This window comes from Octopus bimaculoides, chromosome 6 (assembly GCF_046866305.1).
Source record: "Octopus bimaculoides isolate indiv1 chromosome 6, ASM4686630v1, whole genome shotgun sequence".
In the NCBI taxonomy this organism is placed as follows: Eukaryota; Metazoa; Mollusca; class Cephalopoda; order Octopoda; family Octopodidae; genus Octopus; species Octopus bimaculoides.
Window position 1 is genome coordinate 85,486,325 of NC_142933.1, and position 12,808 is coordinate 85,499,132.

The following is a 12,808-nucleotide window of genomic DNA, read 5'->3' on the forward strand; positions in this document are numbered from 1 at the left end:
ACACACACACTTATATGCACTCATCCATATATGCATAATTGCACATACACAAACATACATGAGACATCATGTTGTACTTCATCACATCTTAAGATCATTTATACCAACGAAATGTGCTTCTTATGATATGCGTACATTTCAGAGCATTATTCTTTACTTTATTAATCAATTTATCCTTAGAGAAGAGTATGTGGTATAGTTCCACCGTAAAGAGCGAACAATACTTTCTTCCTCTCTCATATGGCATTGATCTAGCTATTATAGACCATTCTAATGAATACTGTTTATTACTTTCCTTAAGACCCCAGATGTATTTGCTAAGACTAGTGCTAGCCATTTTCTTCCTATCTCTAAAGCATGAGAAATGGTTAGAAATTCTACGGCATACCTGTCCTGAAGTGCACCCCAAGTATGTCATGGTACCTGTTTGAGTCTTTACTTTGCATTGATATATTATATTTTTGACTTTCGCATTAGGTCCTTCAAATTTTATTCTCCTAGGGTTTACCTCTTTTACTGTGATTATGTTCTTACTCCTATTATTAATAAATGAACCTCCATTATTATTATTATTATTATTATTATTATTATTATTATTATTATTACCATTATTATTATTATTACCATCATTGTTATCATTCTCATTATTATTATTATTATTATTATTATTATTACTGCCATTTATATTATTATTCAAATTCTCATTCCTACCTGTTTCTCTAGACTTAAGTATTCTTATGCTATATTGGTAACGGTTGCTACATCCTCTGAAAAATATATATATATATATATATATATATATATATATATATATATCATCATCATCATCATCATCGTTTAACGTCCGCTTTCCATGCTAGCATGGGTTGGACGATTTGACTGAGGACTGGTGAAACCGGATGGCAACACCAGGCTCCAGTCTGATTTGGCAGAGTTTCTACAGCTGGATGCCCTTCCTAACGCCAACCACTCAGAGAGTGTAGTGGGTGCTTTTACGTGTCACCCGCACGAAAACGGCCACGCTCGAAATGGTGTCTTTTATGTGCCACCCGCACAAGCCAGTCCAGGGGCACTGGCAACGATCTCGCTCGAAAATCCTACAGGAGCCAGTCAGGCGGTACTGGCAACGGCCACGCTCAAAATGGTGCATCTCATGTGCCACCCGCACAAGAACCAGTCCAGGGGCACTGGCAACGATCTTACTTGGCTTGCCGGGTCTTCTCACGCACAGCCCATTTCCAAAGGTCTCGGTCCGTAGTCATCGCCTCGGTGAGGCCCAATGTACGAAGGTCTTGCCTCACCACCTCAGCCCAGGTCTTCCTGGGCCTACCTCTTCCACGGGTTCCCTCAACTGTTAGGGTGTGGCACTTTTTCACGCAGCTATCCTCCTCCATTCTCACCACATGTCCATACCAGCGCAATCGTCTCTCTTGCACACCACAACTGATGCTTCTAATGTTCAGCTTTTCTCTCAAGATACTTACACTCTGACGGGTATTCACATTGACATTACACATCCAACGGAGCATACTGGCTTCATTCCTTGCGAGCTTACGTATGTCCTCAGCAGTTACAGCCCATGTTTCACTGCCATGTAGCATGGTTGTTCGTACGCATGCGTCATACAGTCTGCCTTTTACTCTGAGTGAGAGTCCCTTTGTCGCCAGCAAGGGTAAGAGCTCTCTAAACTTTGCCCAGGCTATTCTTATTCTAGCAGCTACACTTTCAGCGCACCCACCCCCACTACTAACTTGGTCGAACTTGTTGTATACAGTGCTCAGATGTGTGGTATCTTCGCCAAGTGTGTTTTAATATAGCCCCAGGCTAACAAAAAAGCCTTATGAGTGGATTTAGTAAGACCAAAACTGAAAGAATCTGGTTGTGTATTCGTGTTTGTCGACCAGCACCACTTTACATCTGGAGTTGGCTTGTTTATGTCTGTATAACTTAGCAGTTCAGCAAAACAGATCAACAGAATTAAGTGCAGGTTTAAAAAAATAAGTATTGGGCTCAATTTGATCAGCTAAACCCTTGAAGGTTGTGCCCCAGCACAGCTGCAATCCAATGAATGAAACAAATAAAAGTTAAAAGAATTATGTGTGTGGGTAAGGATCGTTATCACGCCATACCCTCCAAATTCTTAATTAGTTTGAAAATTAATTGAATACATGGTAACGAAAGGGCTAAAGGAATAAAAGCAAAAAAAAAAAAAAAGAAAGAAAGAAAGAAAACACATACACACAAGAAACAATTATAAACCTTAAATTACTTCGGTAATCAACTGCCAAATGACCTGAATCATATTAGCAAATAGCTCGCTGCATATGAAGCTTTCTTGCCATCAACCACAATTAAGTGGACTAACAGCTGGGTAACTCTGGTATTAATTTGGTACCAGCTAGAAATGTGTATGGCATAATTTATAACCTAATATCAAGAAGCACTTAGTCACCTATAGAACTTTTAGTAAAATTAATAATAATAGTCTTCCTTATTGACAACTAAGGTCTAATGTAAGTTAAAGGGAGGAAGGAATGGCAAATCCAAACAAAAAAAAAAAAAAAGAGGGAAGAAAAAAAAAACCAGAAAATTTATTGCCAAAGCCATATTAGTAAATTTATTTTATTTTTTTATTTTTAAAGTTTCAAGTAGACTAGAGAGAAACAACTAATAGACATGTTATATTTAGTGACTTAATTGAATCGTAAAAGACACACTTAGAATGGAAAATACACTTTGGAGCACTTATGTTGCATTTCTCAGTAGCTGTGTTGTGAATAAAAACTGGAGAAAAGTACGGCAGAGTCATATTATAAATTAGGACTATATTTCCAGTAGATAAAATGAATTGATTCCACATAGTGAATGGCTGCGAAGGGAAACCAGAACACTGAATTGCACATACACAAATTCACAGCAAAGTGCTTCACTTGCCTCGATTTATTTCCATTTTCAATGTACATGTAAATTGATATTGATGCATATATGTAAATATATATGGTTGCATGCTTTAAGAAGTTCATTCCACAACCATACGGTTCTGGGTTCATACCCAATGCTTGGCACCATGGCCAAGTGTTTTCTTGGATTGATCATTGTCTAATTGGTATTCTGCTGTGACCATAGTGGTAGTATATTAAAGGTAGATTGGAAAAAAAAAATGTGTAGCAGTTTCAGCCCTTCACATTCTGAATTCAATTCCTGCCAAGGTCAACTTTGCCTTTCAGCACCCTAGGTTGGGAAAAAATAAAGCACAAGTCAAGTAATGGAGTTCATGGTATCAATTAGCACCCACCTGCTAAAAAAATTACTGGCCTTGTAGACCTAAATTAGAAACCATTAACAAGACAAGCTAGGGAATCGTTAGAGCATCGGATTTGCCTTTTAGCAGTTGAAATATGTCAGAAACATATTTTAATTAATCTAAACTTTGCATATATATGTATACTCTTTTACTTGTTTCAGTCATGTGACTGCGGCCATGCTGGAGCACTGTCTTTAGTCGAGCAAATCGACCCCAGGACTTATCCTTTGTAAGCCTAGTACTTATTCTATCGGTCTCTTTTGCCGAACCGCTAAGTTACAGGGACGTAAATACACCAACATCAGTTGCCAAGCGATGCTGGGGGGGGGGGGGGGGGGGGGGGCAAACACAGACACACAAACATATACACACACATACATATATATATTATATATACACGACGGGCTTCTTTCAGTTTCCGTCTACCAAATCCACTCACAAGGCTTTGGTTGGCCCGAGGCTATAGTAGAAGACACTTGCCCAAGGTGCCACGCAGTGGGACTGAACCCGGAACCATGTGGTTGGTAAGCAAGCTACTTACCACACAGCCACTCCTGCACCTATATATATATATATATATATATATATATATATATATATATATATATATATATATATATATATATATATATATATATATATATATATATATATATATATATATCATCATCATCATCATCATCATCATTATTTAACACTCGTTGTCCATGCTGGTGTGGGCCGGATGATTTGACTGAAAACTGGTAAGCTGGAGAGCTGCACCAGGTTCCAGTCTGATTTGGCATGGTTTCTACAACTGGATGGTCTTCCTAATGCCAATATGAATACAAATACACACACACAGAAAGTACTCAATACACAAACAAGAGTATTCACAGCCATCCACTTTCCTGATTAACAGCAACAAAAACTAAGGGATTTCACATACCAACCAAGCTCAAACAGATTCCATTCACAGAAAGCAAAAGTTGGTTGATGTTAGCATTAAGTCTTAGTTTTCTAACTTCAAGGAAACTAATGCTGACAATTTTGACATGATTGAGCCCTGTCTCCCTGTTTCCCTGCCATCCTCAGAACCGACCAATAACCTTAGATAATTAATGCGTTATGCTACCGTAGGACTTCTGGGAAATGAGATAGCAACCAAACAAGTCACTGAAAGAAATAGACCATTTTTGTCTCCTTTTCTTTCTTTTTTTTCTTCCTTTTCTTCTTTTTTCTTTTTCGTCCTCCCCTGCTTCCATCTTTCTTAATTGGAAAGCTAATGACTCTTCAGTTCAGAATTACACACACACACACACACATGCACGCAGGCAACACTAAAACCAATCAATCACCGCCAACGTTATCACAATCAAATCTATCATCGTTGTCATCAACCTCATCAGCATCTTCGTCGTAGTCGTCATCATCATCTTATCCATTATGACTATTATCAACACATCATCAACTTCCAGCAACACCAGCACCATGACCAACACACCTATACTACACAACTTCTACTACTGTCACTACAATCATCACCTCCTACACCACTCCTGCCATTACCACCACCGTTGCTGCTAGTGCTACTACTACTACTACAATGCCATGACCATCACCAAAGTTACTCTCAGCAACTATTACCAACACCACAATGACTGAGAGGGGGGGAGGGAGAGAGAGAGAGAGAGAGAGAGAGAGAGAGAGAGAAAGTGGTGTGTGTGAGTGTGTGTGAGCGTGCACATTTGAGTAATGTCTATGGTGTACAAGTGTCTTTGACAAAGTTGCCCTCATCTTTAATCATTTCAACAACAAGCAAAAACATTTACAGACCCCCCCCCCCCCCCCACGTCTTACGTTACTAATACCAGGAACACTAAAGTAGTCCTCCATCCTGAATACAACCATTATGTTATTGGACCTACTACCAACAAATCCAGGTGGTGAAATGACCGCAACCCATGCAGCAGCTACTAAAATGAGTAGAATGTCAAACAAGCAAACAAGTAGCTTGTTTGTGTCGATGGCAATTGCATCATTGACATAAATAGCTGATGATTCGATGTAACAGCCTGCTCAGGAAATTATTGAGCAAATGGCTGAGCACTCTATATACAGGCATTGTTGTTGTTGTTGGCACTCCGTCGCTTACGACGTCGAGGGTTCAGGTTGATCCGATCAACGGAACCGCCAGCTCGTGAAATTAACGTGCAAGTGGCTGAGCACTCCACAGACATGTGTGTCCTTAACGTAGTTCTCGGGGATATTCAGCGTGACACAGTGTGACAAAGCTGGCCCTTTGAATTACAGGTACAAGAGAAACAGGAAGAAAGAGTGAGAGAAATTTGTGGTGAAAGACTAGCGCAGGGTTCGCCACCATCCCCTGCCGGAGCCTCGTGGAGCTTTTAGGTGTTTTCGCTCAATAAACACTCACAACGCCCGGTCTGGGAATCGAAACCGCGAGTCCGCTGCCCTAACCACTGCATACCTATAACCCATGAGCATTTCCGAATGCCAAAGGATTAACATAGTTCTCAGGGAGATTCAGCGTGACACAGAATGTGACAAGCCTGGCCCTTTGAATTACAGGTACAGGCTCAAGGCTATAGTAGAAGACACTCGTCCAAAGTGCCATGCAGTGGGACTGAACTCGGAACCATGTGGTTGGGAAGCAAACTTCTTACTACACAGCCACGTCAGCACCTACAGAATAATAAAACGGGGGAGAGTAAAAAAAAAAATTTTTTTAATCCCCCGCATTCACGCAATACTTATTTTTCAGGCATTTTCTAGTCAATACAAAAATACCTATATTGAGAGCAGAATAAAACTCCTCACCACCACCACCACTAAAAAAAGGTACATTATTCAAAAGAAGAGTTTTGCTTTCTTTTCTTTTTCCCCCTCTTTACGTGTTCTTCTTATTATAGCTGTCAACATTTCATTTTCGTACATCAGATTTGCATAATGTTGTTTAATGGGCTCAGCACATTCAGTTTATAAGTGAGTAGAAAGAGCTTGGATGGATGGCAACTTTAAGTTCATTCACGACACGGCTATTAACAAATCGTAAGAATATATTTAAAAAAAAAAAAGCCTATCCTCTATAAACACCGTTGTATAAAAGTTAACACCCACACACTCATATTCACCACCGACGCATTAAAAAAAAAAAAACAGACAAGAAAAAGGTACTAATTTAATGTGCACTCATATCACAAGAAATAATAATATCTGCCTATCCATAAATATGTAAAGGTTTACATGGTGTGTGTGTGTGTGTATGTGTGTATGCGCGCGAGTGTCTCGTAAAGAGGGTTTGAATATTTAAATTTTGTGTATGTGTGTGTGTATGTATGTATGTATGAGAGAGAGAGGGGGGGTATTTTGCAATCCAGAAAAATAAATTCTAGAGGAATAGAAATGAATCTTAAACACGAATATTAATGCCATAGGGCGACCCATTTAAAATTATCGTATTTAGTATTATTATTATTATTATTATTATTATTATTGAGTGAGAGAGCAGTGCATGCCATCAAAGTGACACTGGGGTAAAATATACGAAGCCCATTATACCCATCATGACTACCCGTCTGATAAGGGTACACCAGGCACATGCACCACAACCATATGTACGCGACATGCGTTACTTAATTTATTAAAACTAACCAACACCTAGAGAGCAAACTATTTTCAACTTGCGAGGAACTTGTGCGCCTGTGGATGTATTCGTGAAAGAGAAAGTTTGTCGATGATGATGATGGCTATGATCTCAAACTTATGTTACATATGTTATAATATGTTATAAGAAGTAAGTAAAATAATTCAAACCACATGGCTTTCATTACACTGTTGAGAAAAGTATACTTTCTTTTCTTTATTAACGAAATATTGATATATACAGAGGAGGAGACAAGAAAGAAAGAGAGAATAAATAGAAGGTGGTGGTGGTGGTGTTGTTGGTGAAGAAGAAAACGAAAATCCAAAACACATTACTAAACGTCTTCCAGTTCCGATTGAAATATCAAGAGTGCCGCGAAAGGTTTCACAAGTACGATTATCAACTTCAAACCATTTCACATTTGTGTTGGATACTAACTAACTAATGGCACCAATGAACAAACAAGCGCTAATTACAGCGCAAGTCTCTTTTAATTAGACTATGCTTTAAATACCAATACATCTTTTTTTTTTTTTTTGCTATGCTTGAAGTTTCACTTGAATGGTGAAATAAAAATTTAAAAAAATGGAAAAGTTTGTATGTTTATATATAATTTAATCTATCTGTTTACTGAACAGCTAAGTTAAAGCGGTACATGCCATTTGATGTGAGACGAACAGACGAAGCAAAATGGCTAGAGGAAAGTGTTTCAGCTGTTTTATATATATATATATATATATATATATATATATATATATATATATATATATATATATATATATATATATAAACATGTGTGTGTGTGTGTATAATACAAATAATATGTGAGCATATGCATATATACGTACATGTATGTACATACCTACATCTACATGTATATATAGATGCATATCTGGGTACAGGACGTTTTTATATATATATATATATATATATATATCACACACACATATATATATACACACACACATACACACACACACACATATATATATATATATATACACACATATATATATGTATGTATGTATGCATGTATGAATGTATATATGAAGTATGTATGTATGTATGAACGGAAAAGACCGGGCAATACGCAATGGGTTATTGTGTGTATACATACATGTAAAATGCTCGTGTGTTGGAGAATGCATTAGTAAAAAAAGAATGCAACATGTTTTTAAAAAAAAAACCCAAAGCTGATAAATACACGAACGTGTAACTGACTGACTCACACACACACACCTACGGAGCCCCATGGAAAAATTGGGGGAGGGGGGGCGATGGCTGTAACGCTCATTCATGTTGAGGATTGGCGGGTACAAATGCTTCCAAACACTGTCGAAATATATTTAAGAATTTTTAAGTCGGACACAAAAAACGAAGGGTGGGTGGGGGGTGGGGGGGGGGAAAGCATTCACGTTTGCTGTACAAGATACAAATTGAACAATAAGTGATACAAGTACATCGCTTATTTGATGTGTGGTTAAAATACAAGCAATGTCCTCTTAATACACACACACACATACTTGCATGTACACACACGCACACGTTTATACATCACACACACACACCCCATTATATATTTTTCCGTTTGTTCTACAGACAGACAAATCAAATTTGTAGATTTTGCAAAAATCCCCGCGAAGACGTGTTACTTCGCATCAAACACAAATTAAATATATAACGCATTCACAATTACCTTACTTTTTACAGAACTCAGCAAAAACTGGTGCAGAAATAAATATCAAACGTTCTAATTGGACGCAGAAATTGGTGCGAATTCCATCAAAAGTGTACAGGCGCTTCGAGTGAACGAAGAACGACTGTGCATATAATATCATTGCCATCAATTTAGCTTTCTATAAAACTTTAAGGAGGAGACAGGCAAGGAAAAAGAAAGAAATGCAGCCGAGATCGTTAAAAAATACTTTGAAAAAGTTTAAATGATATTTTTGATTTACTAAAATAACTTGCATTGCTTAGTTTGATTTACTGAGTCTGAAATCTGCTCAGCAGCGTTAGTTGTTAATATGTTTGTAGGGAGATCAATGTGTGTGTGTGTGTGTAGATATGTTTGTATGTTAATCTATAGTGAGCATCAACCACCACTAGTTGCGGCTGATTATACTATAATTAACCATGTTGTTGTTGGCACTCCGTCGCTTACGACGTCGAGGGTTCCAGTTGATCCGATCAACGGAACAGCCTGCTCGTGAAATTAACGTGCAAGTGGCTGAGCACTCCACAAACACGTGTACCCTTAATGTAAGTTCTCGGGAATATTCAAGCGTGACACAGTGTGACAAGGCTGACCCTTTGAATTACAGGCACAACAGAAACAGGAAGTAAGAGTGAGAGAAAGTTGTGGTGGAAGAGTACAGCAGGGTTCGCCACCATCCCCTGCTGGAGCCTCGTGGAACTTTTAGGTGTTTTCGCTCAATAAACACTCACAACGCCCGGTCTGGGAATCGAAACCGCGAGTCCGCTGCCCTAACCACTGGGCCATTGCGCTTCCTCATAATTAATCATATACGGGAGACATTACCCATATCTATGCGTTGCTCACACAAGGGCTCATAAAAGAGCCTCTGCGTAGCCACTCAGGCTGTTAGAAATAGCTGCCAAAATCTCCAGCAAACCAGACCGCACCGGGGGGGGGGGGGGGTGCAGAGCTATGGAATAATGTAAACGAGAGCACACTATACTCGAAAGTAAAATGGGATGGCCATATCCTGACTTTTTATTAATATTCACCTTTATTAACCTATATAAATAAGGCTTGCGAGATCAAAGCCGAGCTGAGATTAAACAACTGCTGCTGCTCACACAAACAGCTTCACTATCAACGAGCAAGCTTCTATATGGTCGGTCTCTCTGGTAGAAATAGCAGCCAAGTTTCCCTGAAATCGTACCGTCTTAAAACATTTCGCATTAAAAAATATAATCAGCATTATAAAAGGCGGATTGGCTACGACTGGCATCCTTTTGATCTAGAGGTCTGTTCACTTAAAACGATTTGGAAGTAAACGAAAACTACATGGTCGCTCGACCTGCTAAAAACAGCAACCAAATCTACCTCAAATCGCACCCTGCTGTCTTGAGAAGAGAAAGCAGATTAATACAATATGTACATGGTCGGTAACCTACTTCAAATAAGACGGGGATGGTCAATACTTGAATCTCTTTGATCTCGAATAGACCCGCTCAATCAAAGTCGAACTGGGACTAAAGAAGAACAACAAACAACAATCCTTAACAACACATCTATCACATGAGAGCACTTGTTGAACCAGCCATGAACCCGAAAAAGGAAGTGGAAATAGGGACCACCACAATAAAACCTTTCATAAACGACCCATCCTTCAAAGACATGATAAACTTACGAACTGGTAAATAAAATAAATAACTGAATTTTTTTTTCTTCCCCGTTCCTTTGCCCCCTTTTATCAGAGAAAGAGGAAAAGGGTGCCTTGAAATATTAGTCCCTCGTTTTTCATGGCCCACCAACATACTTTTTTAGTCGTTCCCCCTCCTCTCTATTCTCAGCCATTGGACCGCGGCCATACTGGGGCATCTTCCTCGAAGGTTTAACCCTGATATTAACACCACCGACCTCAGTACTTAGTGGAGTATATGTCTGAGCAAACATCGAACCCATCAACTTCAGACTATTTCAGAAAAAAATTCTGTCATTCTAGCAACTCTTAGTTTCCGGAGGTTGGGGTAAAAATGTAAACTAGTTTCCATTTAAAAACATTAGTTAAATAATCTTTCTCTTACACATTGAGAATTGACTGTCATTAATCATCATTAATATTATTACGCTTGCTTTTACACTCGTTATTGACTACTGAGGCAAACCAAGCAGAATCTGAATCGTTGTTTGTTGGCCAATGTTACGTTTTCAATGGCCACTATATCGTGTTGTCTGGTTGTGTGAAATTAATGATTTTTCTTTTTTTTTTTTCGTCTTTGTTTCGTTTCTGTGTCCGTTTCAAACAATGGAAATAGTACTTGTGTATGTTATATCTCAGAGTTTCTTTTTCGTCTGTTGTCTCTATGAGCTTCAAGTGATGCACATACTAACGACCTTGTTTCAGTTGTGGGATGCTCAAATTCCTTTATTTTGTGCAATATTCGTTTTAGATGTACAGTTTTGGAAAACTGGTGATGTTGTCATCTTTATTTTCCAGTGATTAGCAATTTCCTGAGTGTTTTTTTGCGTTTCTTGACAACGTTTTGAAGTTAACAATACGAACACAATACTGCTCGTTGGTACATCACATCTCTGTCGGTAGTTGTTTAGTCCTGCTCTATCAATGTATAGACATCGTAGATAATACAGTAACGCCACTACTTCTGATAGTTCTCACAATCGCTTATTCACTCCAGAGTACAGCTATATTAAAAATGTTAATACACACACATACTAAAACGCTTACGCTATTCAACCGTTGTATGACAAGTCCTTGCTATATTAGTTTGAAGGAAATTTGAAACTTTTTTAAGATAACATGGAAGAGTGTCTCGGTCATTGGATACCAATATGTCATGGACTTCAACATACGACTTCTTGAAAGATACGAGTGTCAGAAATCTAAAGAATAAGGGCGTACACAAATAACTATTACCACTTTGTTTCACTAAATATTTTAGTTTGGAATTTCCTAATTGTAATCAAAGTGAAAACGTAAAATGTATTTTATGACACCCCAACTCAGGAATAGCCATCCTAACTTTTAACGTATTCAACTAAATTATTATTCATACACTTTTAGTCTTCTTCATGTGGAGGCGCAATGGCCCAGTGGTTAGGGCAGCGGACTCGCGATCATAGGATCGCGGTTTTGCAGACCGGGCGTTGTCAGTGTTTATTGAGCGAAAACACCTAAAGCTCCACGAGGCTCTGGCAGGGGATGGTGGCGAACCCTGCTGTACTCTTTCACCACAAATTTTCTCTCACTCTTTCTTCCTGTTTCTGTTATACCTGTAATTCAAAGGGTCAGCCTTGTCACGCTGAATATCCCCGAGAACTACGTTATGGGTCCACGTGTCTGTGGAGTGCTCAGCTACTTGCACGTTAATTTCACGAGCAGGCTGTTCCGTTGATCGGATCAACTGGAACCCTCGATGTCGTAAGCGACGGAGTGCCAACGAAAAAAGTCTTCTTCATATTCAGTTTTCATAGTTATCTTTTCTATTTCAACCTAACAGGAGCTGAAAGAGCAATGCAGACACGTTGCGAAGTAATCGAGGTGGGATTCCGAGGTTTTACGGGGCGTTCATTCTGCAAAACTCTGCCTGGGCTTGAAATTACTGACGCAACCAAGAGAAAGGTTATAAATTCCATCACCAAAGCTGTAGAGGTCACTAGGTGGATTTGGATAAAGAGTACAAACAACTGTTTGCTGCTACTGGAATGCAAACTGGGATATGATCGACCCTGCCTGAGTCATCGAGGGCGGTGGGGGAGAAATCTGATGTTCAAAGACCCGAAATCCCAGAAATATCATTGATGGATGCATTCCAGAGTATTGGTTGAGATGTATCTTAAACAAAAAAACAACATCCATTTGTATCATTCGCAGTAATCTTTCACTGAACACTTTTATTTTTTTAATTCTTTATACTGACCAAACCATCGATTCATCTCGTTACGAGGACCATCACATGGCATTCGGAACGTTACAAAACCTAACAAACACTGAGAGAGGGGAGTGGGGTTGCGCTTTGCTGTGGCAACGCGAAGAAGAAGAAAAAAGAGAGAGAATAGAAATATAAATAAAGAATTTAACTCTCGAAAATTCATAGATATTCCTGTACACTATAAGCTCTCTTGTTTGCTTAATGGATTTTAAAAT

At 38.8% G+C, this 12,808-nt stretch overlaps 2 protein-coding genes across 30 annotated transcripts in view; one reads left to right on the forward strand and one right to left on the reverse strand.

The window, feature by feature from the left end:
* Positions 1-12,808, reverse strand: part of LOC106876393 (transcription factor 7-like 2) — a 551,963-nt gene that overhangs the window by 428,897 nt on the left and 110,258 nt on the right. The gene's annotated exons all lie outside the window — the stretch shown is intronic.
* LOC149135293 (uncharacterized) lies at positions 10,210-12,593 on the forward strand. Its single transcript, XM_089354207.1, has 2 exons — positions 10,210-10,336; positions 12,162-12,593. Exons 1-2 carry the CDS (start codon positions 10,219-10,221, stop codon positions 12,461-12,463), a joined length of 420 nt encoding a protein of 139 aa, XP_089210333.1. The 5' UTR covers positions 10,210-10,218; the 3' UTR covers positions 12,464-12,593.